The 12,554-nt window shown below is 44.4% G+C and overlaps 1 protein-coding gene across 3 annotated transcripts in view; it reads right to left on the bottom strand.

Annotated features, from left to right (window-relative positions):
* DCBLD2 (discoidin, CUB and LCCL domain containing 2) overlaps positions 1 to 12,554 on the bottom strand; it is a 66,345-nt gene that overhangs the window by 41,518 nt on the left and 12,273 nt on the right. Inside the window, exon 1 of one of the 3 annotated variants that reach the window (XM_075513648.1) lies at positions 8,434 to 8,567. The exons of the other annotated variants lie outside the window; for them this stretch is intronic. Within the exon in view, the coding sequence (XP_075369763.1) occupies positions 8,434 to 8,554 (121 nt within the window). The 5' untranslated portion in view covers positions 8,555 to 8,567. Of the gene's footprint in view, positions 1 to 8,433; positions 8,568 to 12,554 lie in introns of those variants that run through there. 3 annotated transcript variants of the gene reach the window in all.

The following is a 12,554-nucleotide window of genomic DNA, read 5'->3' as shown; positions in this document are numbered from 1 at the left end:
ACCAAAGCAACTGTTTCTAACTTATTCTTAAAAAATACACCTACTTTATTTATGGCATATGGGTGAATTCCTTATTATTCAATACTACTATTGCCAAGAATGACACAATTAAGTTCATAAACTTTATTCAGCTTACACAAAAACATTTACTAATGCAACAGCTATGTATGCTATCATAACAATGGTACAGAACTGGAACTTTCCTAATTGTGTTACCCTTCAAAAACCAGATGCATGGAATTTCTATTAATAGGACAGAAGTTCATTCAGTCGAAAACTTAAAACTTAGTACTTTCAGTAAGATAAGAAGAACAGAGGTTCTTAAGATCAGCAGTCAAATAATTGTAAGAAAAGAATGACTATCTGAGTCAAAATACAGAACACCTATTGTACACAGAGACCAGTGAACAGGCCAAAACATCCTCGTCATGTTAGCAAAAATTAAAAGCGAGCACATCTGACAAGTAGTACATATTTAGCCCCCATTTACACATATTCTGGTTCCAGGAATCCTTTTTCTTTAAAAGGATTTACCTTATTGAAATGATTACCAATAGCTGCTAGGACTCCTTGTACTTCTAATGGCTCATGCACTTAGTATTACATGTTGCATTGTTACTGTAAATGTATTCCAATTATTTTATATCTAGGGAGGTCAACTCAAATCACAGTCTCACTACAAACTCAAACAAAATATTTAGAAGTATGAGTTGTCACTTACTGTCACAGATAAACACTCATGTGCTTGATTTTCATGATGCAACTAGTCTTACCAAAGTGAAAGGGATACCTAATGACTGAGCTTCAGCACCCATCAGCTGCTTGCTGGTCTAAGCCTTACAGACTGCTAACTCATGGTAATTAATTTTTATTCCAGTATTTGCAGAGAAAAAAGAATCTAACCCAAACAGAACTGACAACTATAAACATACAGCTTTTGTAAGAAATGCCAACAGGAAGTATCCAAATGCCATAAGCAGTATCAAGTGCCTGTGTATCAATTCCAAGATCCAACTGATTGAAATAACTGAGATACCAGTAGCTAAACAGGTATGAACTATCTGCCTTAAATTCATTCTTTAAGAGTTTAGCAACCATAAAGAAATGTTATCCTTTTACAGCTCTTCACCAAGGGAAACTAAGTGGTCATGCAGGGAAACAGCAGAAATTACATGCCCAAAAAGAAACAGCACAGGTTAAATGTTTCTTACTCATCCAAGGGTCAGGGTTTGTTTTCTTTTTCAAACACTAGACAAAGAATTCTTCAAACGAAAGCAATTTTCAAAAATCAGTGCTATTCTGTGGTGCAAATGTCAAATCACTATCACACTTTCAAGTATAATTTTTCATTAAAATAACATTAAAAGTGTTCAAATATAAATCAACAAGCTCAAATAGAATATGAATAGCACAGCTCAAGCTGTTTCCCTCAAATAATGGAAGGCAAAGCATGAAGCTTAACAAAATCTGATATTTCACAGTCTTACCACATTAACAAACAGGCTTCACAGCCAATAACCCACCACTCTGTATAAAAAACAGCACTGAAAATTTTATAGATCCTATTTTAATGCAAGTTGCTACATGGCCTTTTATGTTAACGTTACTACTGTTCTCCCTCCCCACCCCTCCTAACCTCAGTTTAGTAACAAATCCACAGTCTATGCTTTGACAATGGTTTCAACTATACCACTATTTTAAAAGAAAGGGCCACGGATGTTCCATAATATTTGATTAAAGAAATTAATCTAAAAGCAACTCTTAATCAGAAAATGCAGGCAGAGAGGGAAATGCTTTGACTACAAAACAAATTCTAGGTAATCCGAACTGCTTCTCCAAACCACAGGGTGCAGCTACAAAGGTGGGAGTGACACACAATAGCTTATTTAAAAACCTTTCAAAATATGGATAAAATAACCAATATAAAAACATTTGCCAATACCTCGAGCAGCAATTCCAACAAGGATTGCATTTGTACTGATGATTACCTGAGCTATCAAAGCTGATGCATTCAAGGCAGCACTTAACTAGCTGATGACTGAAACTATACAGAACAGCAATGATCTTATTAAAAACGTAATGCATCATTTCCCAGAGTATAAAGCAGGTGGCAGAATTGCAGAAAAGGAGATGGATTATTTTTCTCTTATGTGAGTAACATAACAAAACATTCCTCCAAATCTTGAAAGCTGAACATCTCCTCCGTTCAGTAGCAGGAAAATAATTTTCCTAAAGATTGCACTAATATGCTAGAAGGTCACTGGCTTGAGATGCACACAGTAACAGCATGCAAGCTTCTGAAAGAACATTTATGTTACCTTTTTAACACTAGCTCAGATATTTGATTTTTATAGCCATGTACACACACACACACATATATATATATATAAAACCAACGTGCATTGTACTGCTTAAATCCAAAGCAAAATGCAATACATTCTGGGATCAAGTATGAGAACTCTAAGAGTGTTTACACAAAATGGTGATTCTTGCTTTCTTTAGAGGAGCAGACTAGGCTAGCACAACCTCAACAGCCTTCCAAAGATGAGCTGGGCTGAACAGAATCAGTACTGCGAGGCAACCTGCCAGAAAGGATAGCTCTGCAGATCACATGTACTGCCCACCAGACCCACTAAACCACTTCAAATAAGGTTCAGTAACTGGAGGAGGAAAAATAACTTTGCTGAGATTCTTGTTTTCAAAAGCAAAGAATTTCACCATTTTTTAGGTCTATACTTCTGACACCAGCTCACTTCCCCCCAGGAACAGCATTTCTCCACACAATTCTCTAGAGCACTGCTCCTCCACACCACATGTATCTTCAAGGTGCAATGCTGGGAAGTGAAAACCAGCATTAGAAAACCTGAATCAGCAGACATGTCAGCTAAGCCTGGCAGAACTTTAAGTCCCAGTCTTGAAAAATTATTCCGTACTTCTCAGCACAAGGATGAAGGGGATTTGCCACAGCACTCCTGCCTACCTGGTACCAATCCCTGAATCCTAAAGAGTCTGGGTTCTGCATAATTGCATCTGCAAAACACTCTGCATTCGTAAGTAAAACTGTTCTATTAGCAAAACCAAATAGTTCAACAGAGTGCTGCCCTCCCCATCATAAAAGACTTATTCTAATGTTAATTTGAGGGATAATAAATCTCTCATCCAAAGAGCTTAGGGTGTTTTTAATCAAAATAATTCCTTATGGGTTTGGCTGTGACTCTCTTCCTCTGAGATGAGCCCAGCCAAGGACAATGGATACAAAGGGCAATGAGACACCACCCAATCTAACTCAGCAAGAGTAGAAAATGGCACTTTGTATGAAGGGCAACACATGATAATTGCTCGTATGGCTGTCGGTTTTGTGGTACTACTTTATATTCACATGCCAGGAGCTCTCTGCAGCAAGAAAAGACACATGCAATGGGCTACCTTGGCAGCTGGAACCCTTGTCAGTCCCCTGTTCCAGAAGGAAAGCATCTCTTCCAGGACATCTAGGGAGAAGCTACAGCCTGTCTCCCTCTCCCCCACTCTTGCCCAGCTGATGGGTATGTAGCTAGAGCCATCTTCTCTTTGTCTGCTTCCTTCTCGCCAAATCAAGCCACATCTCTTCCAAACCTATAGTTGGAGGACATTGTTAGATCCTCTCAGGCTTGAAATTCACAACTGGAAGGTTATCTTAGTGACCAAAAGGGACACAGTTATTTCGAAGTCTGAAACAAATTTTAAGGAAATGAAGTTCACAAAATTGCCCAGCTAGTTCTTCTTCCCACCTGTCCCAGGAACTTCTGAACTCAGCATATGGCAAGCAAAATGCAGCAACTTCAGTGACAAAGGCGCTGAGACTCCCCTGTACAGTAAGTGGCCAGGAAGTTGCAACAGTCACTACAGTTGTTTGTTTCAGCCACCAACATCTGAATGATCACGAGCCATTTCAGATCCTACAGAAAGGCAAGAGGCTTGGCTGACGGATCAGCACGTGCCTAACTCTGGACTGACCACAGTCAAAGCCACCATTTTCTACTGCTTTGCCGGATGGACAAGCAGAGCTGAGACCGGGAGCGCTGTGGAGAGAAGGGGAGGGTGCACAAAGGAACTGAGGAGGAACAGGGAACACACAACAGATCCAGGAATACTGCAGTTCAATCACAAAACACAAGGCCATGGAAAACCATTTCATTAGGCTCAATGTACACACAGAGCCATTACTTCTTTCACTTAGCTTTTCAGATCATGATAACTGAGCACCATACATTCAAAAATTCTTTTTCTCTGCTACACTGAAGGAAACATTTTTAAGCTACAGTGATGAATCACTTTCTTGTACTTTCTTCAAGGAGGTTTGAGTACATAACAACATCCTTATGGGTTAGTATTTGTTTAGAACAAAATGTGGCAATCACACTCAAAAACAAACATCCAGAGTTATTTTTTTTAAGAAGAAGTTTCAAACAAATCTGCTTCAAATCAGTTGGGTATCCACTTCAGAATCTAAAGTTTATTTTTAACTTAAGGCTTTATTCCAGTTTCATATGTAAATTGGTACCCACTAGGAATCCCAACAGATGACTACCAAACTACATGCGTGATAGCAAAGTTCTTGCTCCACGGACCCTACAATCTTCATACCTTCAGAATAACTGAGACATTACTCAACTTCTATTTTGATGAAAGCTAAGCAACCATTTCCCTCGTAGCCATTTTATAATGTTTCTCTCAACCAAAAAAAGGTTGAACTTAACTAACAAACAGGCCATACTGAATTTAAGTCAATAGTTGAACATCTGTTAAGAGCACTGTTTCTCAAAATGCAATCCACAAAGAGCAGGAAGCTTATATGGTGCTGGCTTGCTTTCATTCACACCTGCTTAATTACATGAAAAACAACTAAAACACTTTAAGTATTTTTCAAATATCAATTTCCTTGCAACCAGGAGCTAGAGTTACTACAGAATTGTTTCAAAATTACAAGTGCTGACTTGCACAGCAATCGGCTGGACAATCCCTGATGCATGGGACTGTATGAAATGCAGCGCGGGGTACTCTTCTGTTGTCTTTTTCAGTGTTTCTGAAGGTGTTCAGCCTCATACAAAATGCTCATATTTTCCAAGACAGTGAGACGCTCAAGTTCAAGACCTTGACCAAAGAATGTTGAATTACATACACCGAATGATTTTCAACACGACAGACTGAAAAAAATCCCACTCGAATCCTACAAGATAATACAGTGGGCTACTAAGTGAAAAGCATATTCACCACAGCAGTACCTGCACTTTTTCATTCCTCAGTTTGCAGCTGTCTGGAAGGGGAGGAGGAGAAGAACATTTGACCCAATATTCAAAACAAGTTTCACATTGACCAAAACCATACTGTTATTTTTAAACCAGTTCATACTAGTGAGGTGCTCTAGAGAACAGCATGAGAAATGAAAACACTCTACCTTCAGAACAAGACTTAAATACCATGTAGTATGTGAGGCTTAGAGCTGCTGAACAGTGGAAAAGAAAATGAATAGTTGCTTATTAACAGAGGATCAACCTCCCTAATGTAACGAATGAGGCTAGGTTGCTACATAGTATCACTTACTGTATTTTCATAAAAGAGCTTAAAAGCAACTTTCGCTGTGGAATTTCCTAAGCCTCGGGTACTTTCATCGGCAATCAACGTATTCTTTTAGAAGCCTGCGCATATATTTAATACACTAATTTAGTAACAGCTTTGTGCAGACCCTTCATGAGCAAGACAGCAGTTTCATTTCTGTATGGGACTCCTTACCCAAATTAGAACTATGCCAGCATTTAAAGACACAGGATATGGGCTCCCCAACCTTCTCTGGAATAAGATAAATGAAAATATTTTGGCAAGGAAACAGCCCCTCACAAGCAGAACTTTTCTTAGAAGCTCCAACAGTTTCTCATACTGAAGAGCATTGTATTCAACAACACCAGAGACTCTAACCTAAAAACAAGCTCTGCTTTTTGTTACCAAAGAAAATTAAGCTTGTCAATAAAGAGGTTCCCCTCCTTCTCAAAAGCGAGACTTCTGTGCAAACTTTAAGCATTCACTAGAGGGACACTGTAAATGGAAATTCTGGGTAGTAGCTCTTCAGCTGTTTCTCAGAGTACAGAAAGATAAAGTGAACAGCATACCTAAAAGCCTGCTGTCCACGCAGTCCCACTTCTTGCTGCATGGTCCCACCCGCTCTAGCACACCTCTGACCACTCACTGAGCCAATTCGACTCAATAATCTGGAGGAAAATTATGACTCTCCCTCCCTCCCCGCCTCCCCCAGTTATTGCAGTTTTCTCCTTAGAATAACAAACTCATTCTGCTCACCAAAAGGTCAGACAAGTGTCAGGTCAGCACAAGTATTTGGAGTGTGATGCTCCTACAGCATGAACTAACACCTTGCTGCTGCCTGACTCACCCAGCAGCAGCCTTCAGAAGACTAAACGTTAAAAATGCCCAATTTCCTCTCAAAAACAAATGGGTCTTCTCCTCCTCCATTATAAATTAAAACAAAACAAAACCAAACCAGGTATGCCAAATGCTTATTAGTGTTGGCTTCGCATGTGTATTGGCTTTGGCTGGAATAGAGTTAATTTTCTTCAAGTAGCTAGTATGGGGCTATGTTTTGGATTTGTGCTGTCAACAGCGTTGATAACACAGGGATGTTTTAGTTACTGCTGAGCAGTGCTTACACAGCGTCAAGGCCTTTTCTGCTTCTCACCCCACCCCACCAGCGAGTAGGCTGGGGGTGCACAAGAAGTTGGGAGGGGAGACAGCTGGGACAGTTGACCCCAACTGACCAAAGGGCTATTCCATACCATATGGCATCATGCTCAGTATATAAAGCTGGGGAAAGGAGAAGGGAGGGGGGGACATTCGGAGTGATGGTGTTTGTCTTCCCAAGTCACCGTTATGTGATGGAGCTCTGCTTTCCTGGAGATGGCTGAACACCTGCCTGCCCGTGGGAAGGAGTGAAGGAATTCCTTGTTTTGCTTTGCTTGCGTGCACGGCTTTTGCTTTACCTATTCAACTGTCTTTATCTCAACCCATGAGTTTTCTCACTTTTATTCTTCTGATTCTCTCACCCATCCCACCAGGAGGGAGTGAGCGAGTGGCTGTGTGGTGCTTAGTTGCTAGCTAGGGTTAAACCATGACAATAGGAACATACTTAAAATGAAATAAATTAGCTGGAAATAAGATGAAAAGGTAAGTCAATGTGACTAGCTTGCTCTGTGGACACATCTCTGACCTTTTTCCATTCAAAAATTTAATTTAAATGTATGCTTAACAGCACAGTGCATACATTTCTGATTCCCTTTGTGCATTTAAATACAGCATTTGTGACATTCAAATATGTTCCTATCTCTCTTTGAGATGTACAGAAAGAGAAAGTTATGTGAAAAGAGAGTTGAGTTTCCAAAACAAAGCAAGACCAGCGCAAGAAGCAAGCGGAATTGAAAACCATAAAATCTCTCTTCTCAATCCTTATATTCACAGAAGTGAAAGTTTCAAGATGCTGTCAAAACATTCACTCCCACCACTTTCTCTCAAGCATATGATCAAAGTGACAGTTACTGTGGCATCCTCTGATCTTCTGCCATGAAGTGACCAAATTGTGCCTCGTAATTTTCAGCGTGCTAAAGACTAATCAGTAGTTCCACCCAAGAAGGAGAAATCTCGCCCATTCCTCCAAACAAAACAAAAAAAACCCAAAAAACCCTGTCTATCACACATTCCAGCCTCTCACCCCTATATATGCTTCTACATACTCTTGGGCGCGTGTAAGTTTATTTTCACAGCAAGCAGAATCTCCCCTTTATCCGCCTCCTGGCTCACACCACTTCACACACTGCCTGCGGAGGAAAAACCCAGGGGTCACCCGCGGGTTCTTCCCAGTCGGCCTCCCCCAGAAACGGGATATCGTTCGAGACGACAAACCCCACCACACCCTCCGCCTTCGGGCTGCCCCGGTGCCCCCGAGCTACCTCCGCAGCCCAGCATCTCCCCCCGCCCCGCCCGGGTGAAGCCCTCCCGCCCCCAGCTCCCCCCGGGGCCGGAGCTCGGGGGCGGCGGGAGGCGGCCCAGGCCCGGGAAACCTCCCCTCACTTGGGGGGCGCGGGGGCTGCCTGAGGGAGCCCCCGCGCTCCCCGACGGGGCGGGCACCCCACAACGGGTGAGCGGGGAGGAAGAAACGGGGGTTTCCAAGATCGGGGCTCTTCTTTCGCCCTTTGTTGGCCAGGGAGGGGGCAGGCTCGGGGTGCGGGGCCACAGGCCGGGGCGGGAGACCAGAGTTGGGGGCTCCCTCTCCCCGCAGCAGAGCCCCGGAGGGTTGGTTTCCCTCGCTCGCCCGCCCGTCCGCCTCCGCTCTCCCCGGCCGCCGGGCAGCGAGGCTCGCCCGCCGCCGCCCTGCCCGCCCGCTCTCGCACCCACCTTTCTGCGCCCCGGTGCCCCGCGGCAGCAGCAACTGCAGCAGGAGGAGGAGGAGGCTGAGGCGGAGCAGAGAGGCCGCCTGCCGGGTCCCCGCGGGGAGCGGCCGCCCCGGGCTCACCATGCCCCGCGGCGTGGCCAGCGCGGCCGGCAGTCCGAGGGCATCGCGGGCTGCGGGGCGGCCGGGCTGGGCCGGGCCGGGCCGCGTCTCTGCCCTGCGCCCCGCGGCCGCCAGCGGGACGCGCCTGCGAGCCAGCCAGCCAGCGCGCGCCGCCGCCGGCCCAACCGCTTCCGGGTGCGCGGCGCGGCCCCCGGCGGCTGCGGGGCTGCCCCGCTTCCTGCCGGCCTCCCGCCCGCCGCCAGAGGCGGCCCGAGGCGCCGGGGGAGCCGCGGGGTCCCGGCGGCTCTGCGCGGAGGAAGCCCCGGCTGCGGCTGCGGCCCCGCGGAGCGTGGCGCCCCCTCCCCGTCCCTAACCGCGCCCCGGGCGCTGTGGGGGTGCGCGGGGAGGGCGGGCGGCGCCTGCGGGGCGGCCTGATCGGGGTTAACGGCCCCGAAACCGAGCCCCCGGGAGTCAACCCCTAAATTTCCTCTTTATTCCACCTCCGTCCTCCCTTACGAGTGGGCCAAGGATATTTCGCTTTTTTTCAAAGTAGGCAAGTGAGGCAAAACCGCCTGGAGAAACAAAACGCCTTGGAAACACGAGTATTGCTGCTGTTAATAGAAGAGGAGAAACTCGGGTCGTAGGTCTCCACACGGAAACGCCAATGCAGCTCTAAAAAAGCGAGGGATTGGCTACCAAGTCCCAAGACATTGCAGTTTAGTTATTGTCATCTAGCTTTTGACATTTACAGCGGGTAATCAGAGAGGCTTGGTTTAGGAGGCTAAATGCACCCATGGGGAATAAAAACTTTTTAAAAAAAGATAACTTTCAAGTTTTAAAATCACAACAAGAAGGCAAAATAGCACAGTTGGAGAGGCTTATGGTAGCTGTTACTGTACCGCATTAGTTCCCCATGGTTGTCAAGAAAGCATATTTTGGGGGGAAAAGCACCCTAAGCACTGGCAGGATCAAAGAATCACCTTTGTAATACCATCATCATCATCATGGAAGGGAGCACCTCGTTACATGTCTTTCAGTGGTAGGTGAAATTAATGTATTTTTCAGATGCTGATGAAACGTCATTATGTCCACACTTCCACAGCCACAGTCCCAGCCTTGCGTCCTCCCGGCAAGGTTGGAGGGACGAGGGGAAGGGTGGGAGTGGTACCCACAAGGACATCATTTCACGTTTCTTTAGCTTCAGAATCGAAACCTTCTCAGCCCTCTAGTGACCACGCTCACTCTCACTGCAAGGCAGAGGGGATTTAGGACTCCACAGCTTCCAAAGATTGGCCTCTCTGCCAGTGGTTCATCCTTTCTGCTGTGGAAGGGCTGTTGCAAGTCAACCCAATGTCCTGGTGGTGTCCAGCTCCAGTGGTTCCACTGTAAAAAGTGTCTTAAGGAAGAAATTGTTCTCTACTTCCTCTCCCAAACAGCTCTGTGAGACAGATACTGCTTTCCTGGCCAGTGGTGTCCAGCGCTGACCACACCAAAACGGCAGGAAGAGCATCTCAGGAGTCAGTCTCACCAGTCCACAGAGTTGCCTGAAGAACTACGTGCCTGAAGATTATGTTTACTAATTGTTTTAACATTACTGTTCCTTGTTAAGATGCTGAAAACTGAACTATGTCCAAGTCTATGCTCAGGGCTTATTAAGGCTTTTTTCAAAAAGAAACATGCAGAGTGTTATCTCTCCTTACTTGAGCATATCAGCCATACCACCTGTGCCAAATCATGGAAGAATCCAGAATAGATTTGGTTGCTCAGACTAAAGAGAGCAAAATTTTCATGCATGTTTTTTACTTGTTTGGCCCACAGTTGTGCCAGGGCTGCCAGGAGGTGGCTTCTCATATATTTAGGGAATGTTAAACATGATGTTAGCACATTTCATATTTTTCTCCTTTTGAAACCTTTTCAGCAACACACGAAGAGACCCCAATGAAAGCAAAGTCAATGGAAGGGTATCTCAGATGAGGCTGTTTTAAGTCAGCTTGTAAGATGTAATAGTCACCAAGACATCCTGCAACACATAATGGAAGATGAATCAAAAGTAATTTATATGTGTTCCTTTGTCTTCCATTCACCAGACACAGAAGTGCATGCCACAGGTCACGTGAAGCAGTTATATCACTACAATAACATCCTTTCTGTACTACGGAGAGCACATTCCTAAGATCACTAATCATTAGTGGTATTTGTTGTGTACTGGAAAAATCGCTCCTTGAATAATTTGTGGCTTAGTAGAGCCATGCATTAACAGGAGCATCTGAACATCCTACACATCAATCAATAACAGTCTCTGGTGGACCTGACAGAGGTTTCCTCTTGTGTTATTTTCTGTTGTGAAGGCTGTGTGGGGTGTTTTGTTAGCTTGATTTGACTGTTCTATAGGTTTTTATTCATGTAAAAAGGATATCTGGATCTGTGAGAGGGCTGATTTCTAAAAGGGGTGTGAAAACTTGCAGAATTCCTCAAAGCAGCCAGAGGACGAATTTACTTAATCTATCTTGGAAGTTTGTCCTGAAGCCACATTCCGTAACCACAAATGGTTTATGTGGAGCCCTGGGTTACATATTTTGCAAAGGGAACACCATGCTGATGGAAGCGGTGACAAACTATGAAAGGTTATACACCCTAAAAGCCTTAAAAATTTATGGAATTTACTAAGGCAAAGAATTAGGAATATAGTTCCATTAGCAATGCAACTGTTTGGATGGCTTGTCTTAATACATGCTTTTTATGCAACAAAAAAATCTGAAGAATTAGATAAATCTAAATGGTCTCCCTGGCTTTCAGAATCTTCCTTCTTCTAAGAAGATGTCAGCACAAAATTAGTTTAATTAGACCAGCTGCCGAGTACTGCACATTTTGGTCCATGAGAGTTCCCAGGCATCTCGTCTGGGGGAAACAGAACTGTATAATAAAGACTCCATTTTAGTTTGTGACTTAGAACTGTCCCTGTCATCAAATCAAAACAGATACAGATTAAAATATTGTGGGAAGCAGATACAAATATAATATCATAACAATTAGGTTCACGGTTGGACTTGATGATCTTAAAGGTCTTTTCCAACCTAAACAATTCTATGATTCTATGAATACCAATATCATAAGGCAAGTTGCCAACACATCTTAAGAAATCAGCACAATTTTTTTTTTTCAAGATGGTAAGACAGAAGATCAAACCAACTTCTTACTGGTAATAGAAGAACGCTTAGCCCACTAAGCATTTCTGTAATGTTTCCTTCCCATTACAAGTAACGTCTAGAGGCAAATGAAACTATCATCTCCGTCTGGTTCTCTCATTTCCCTTGAGAGGCTTCTGATGCAGAGGGCTTCTTTCCCACCATGGCTCTCTAGCCTTTACATTCTTTTATTGCATTTCGAAAGCTGAATTCAGCTGGAGGGCAGGGCTGCTATTCAGAGGGAGCTCCACAGTCTGGAGAAACTGATGTGAACTTCCTGGAGTCCAACAAGAGCAATTGCAAGGCCTTGCATCTGGGAAGGACTGGCCCCATGCACCAATACAGGCTGGGGGCTGTTTGGAAGCAACTCTGCAGAAAAGGACCTGGGCGTCCTAGTGGACAATTTGAATACCAGTCAGCAGTATGCCCTTGCAGCAAAGAAGGCCAACAGCGTCTTGAGCTATATTAACAAGAGGGCCAGGGAAGTGATCTTTCATAAGACATCATCTGAGTACTGTGTCCAGTTTTGGGCTCCCTCCAGTACAAGAACAATATTGACATACGGGAGGCCAATCAGAAGGCCTCCAAAACGGTCAGGGGCTGGAGAACATGACGCACATGAAGAAGCTGAGCGCTGGACATCTTCAGCTTGGAGGAGAGGATGCTAAGAGGAGACTTTGTTGCTGCCTACAACTACCTGACTGCAGGACAGGATTGGAAGATGGAACTAACCTGTTTGCAGAGGAGCATGGTGATAGCACAAGAGGCAACAGACACAAGTTGCAACATGGTAAATTCCATATTCCAGATAAAAGGGGAAAAAATACCACGAGGGTGGT

Source organism: Mycteria americana, chromosome 1, assembly GCF_035582795.1.
Source record: "Mycteria americana isolate JAX WOST 10 ecotype Jacksonville Zoo and Gardens chromosome 1, USCA_MyAme_1.0, whole genome shotgun sequence".
NCBI classification, from domain to species: domain Eukaryota; kingdom Metazoa; phylum Chordata; class Aves; order Ciconiiformes; family Ciconiidae; genus Mycteria; species Mycteria americana.
Note: the sequence above shows the minus strand (reverse complement) of the source record. Positions and strands in the feature narration are given on the sequence as shown.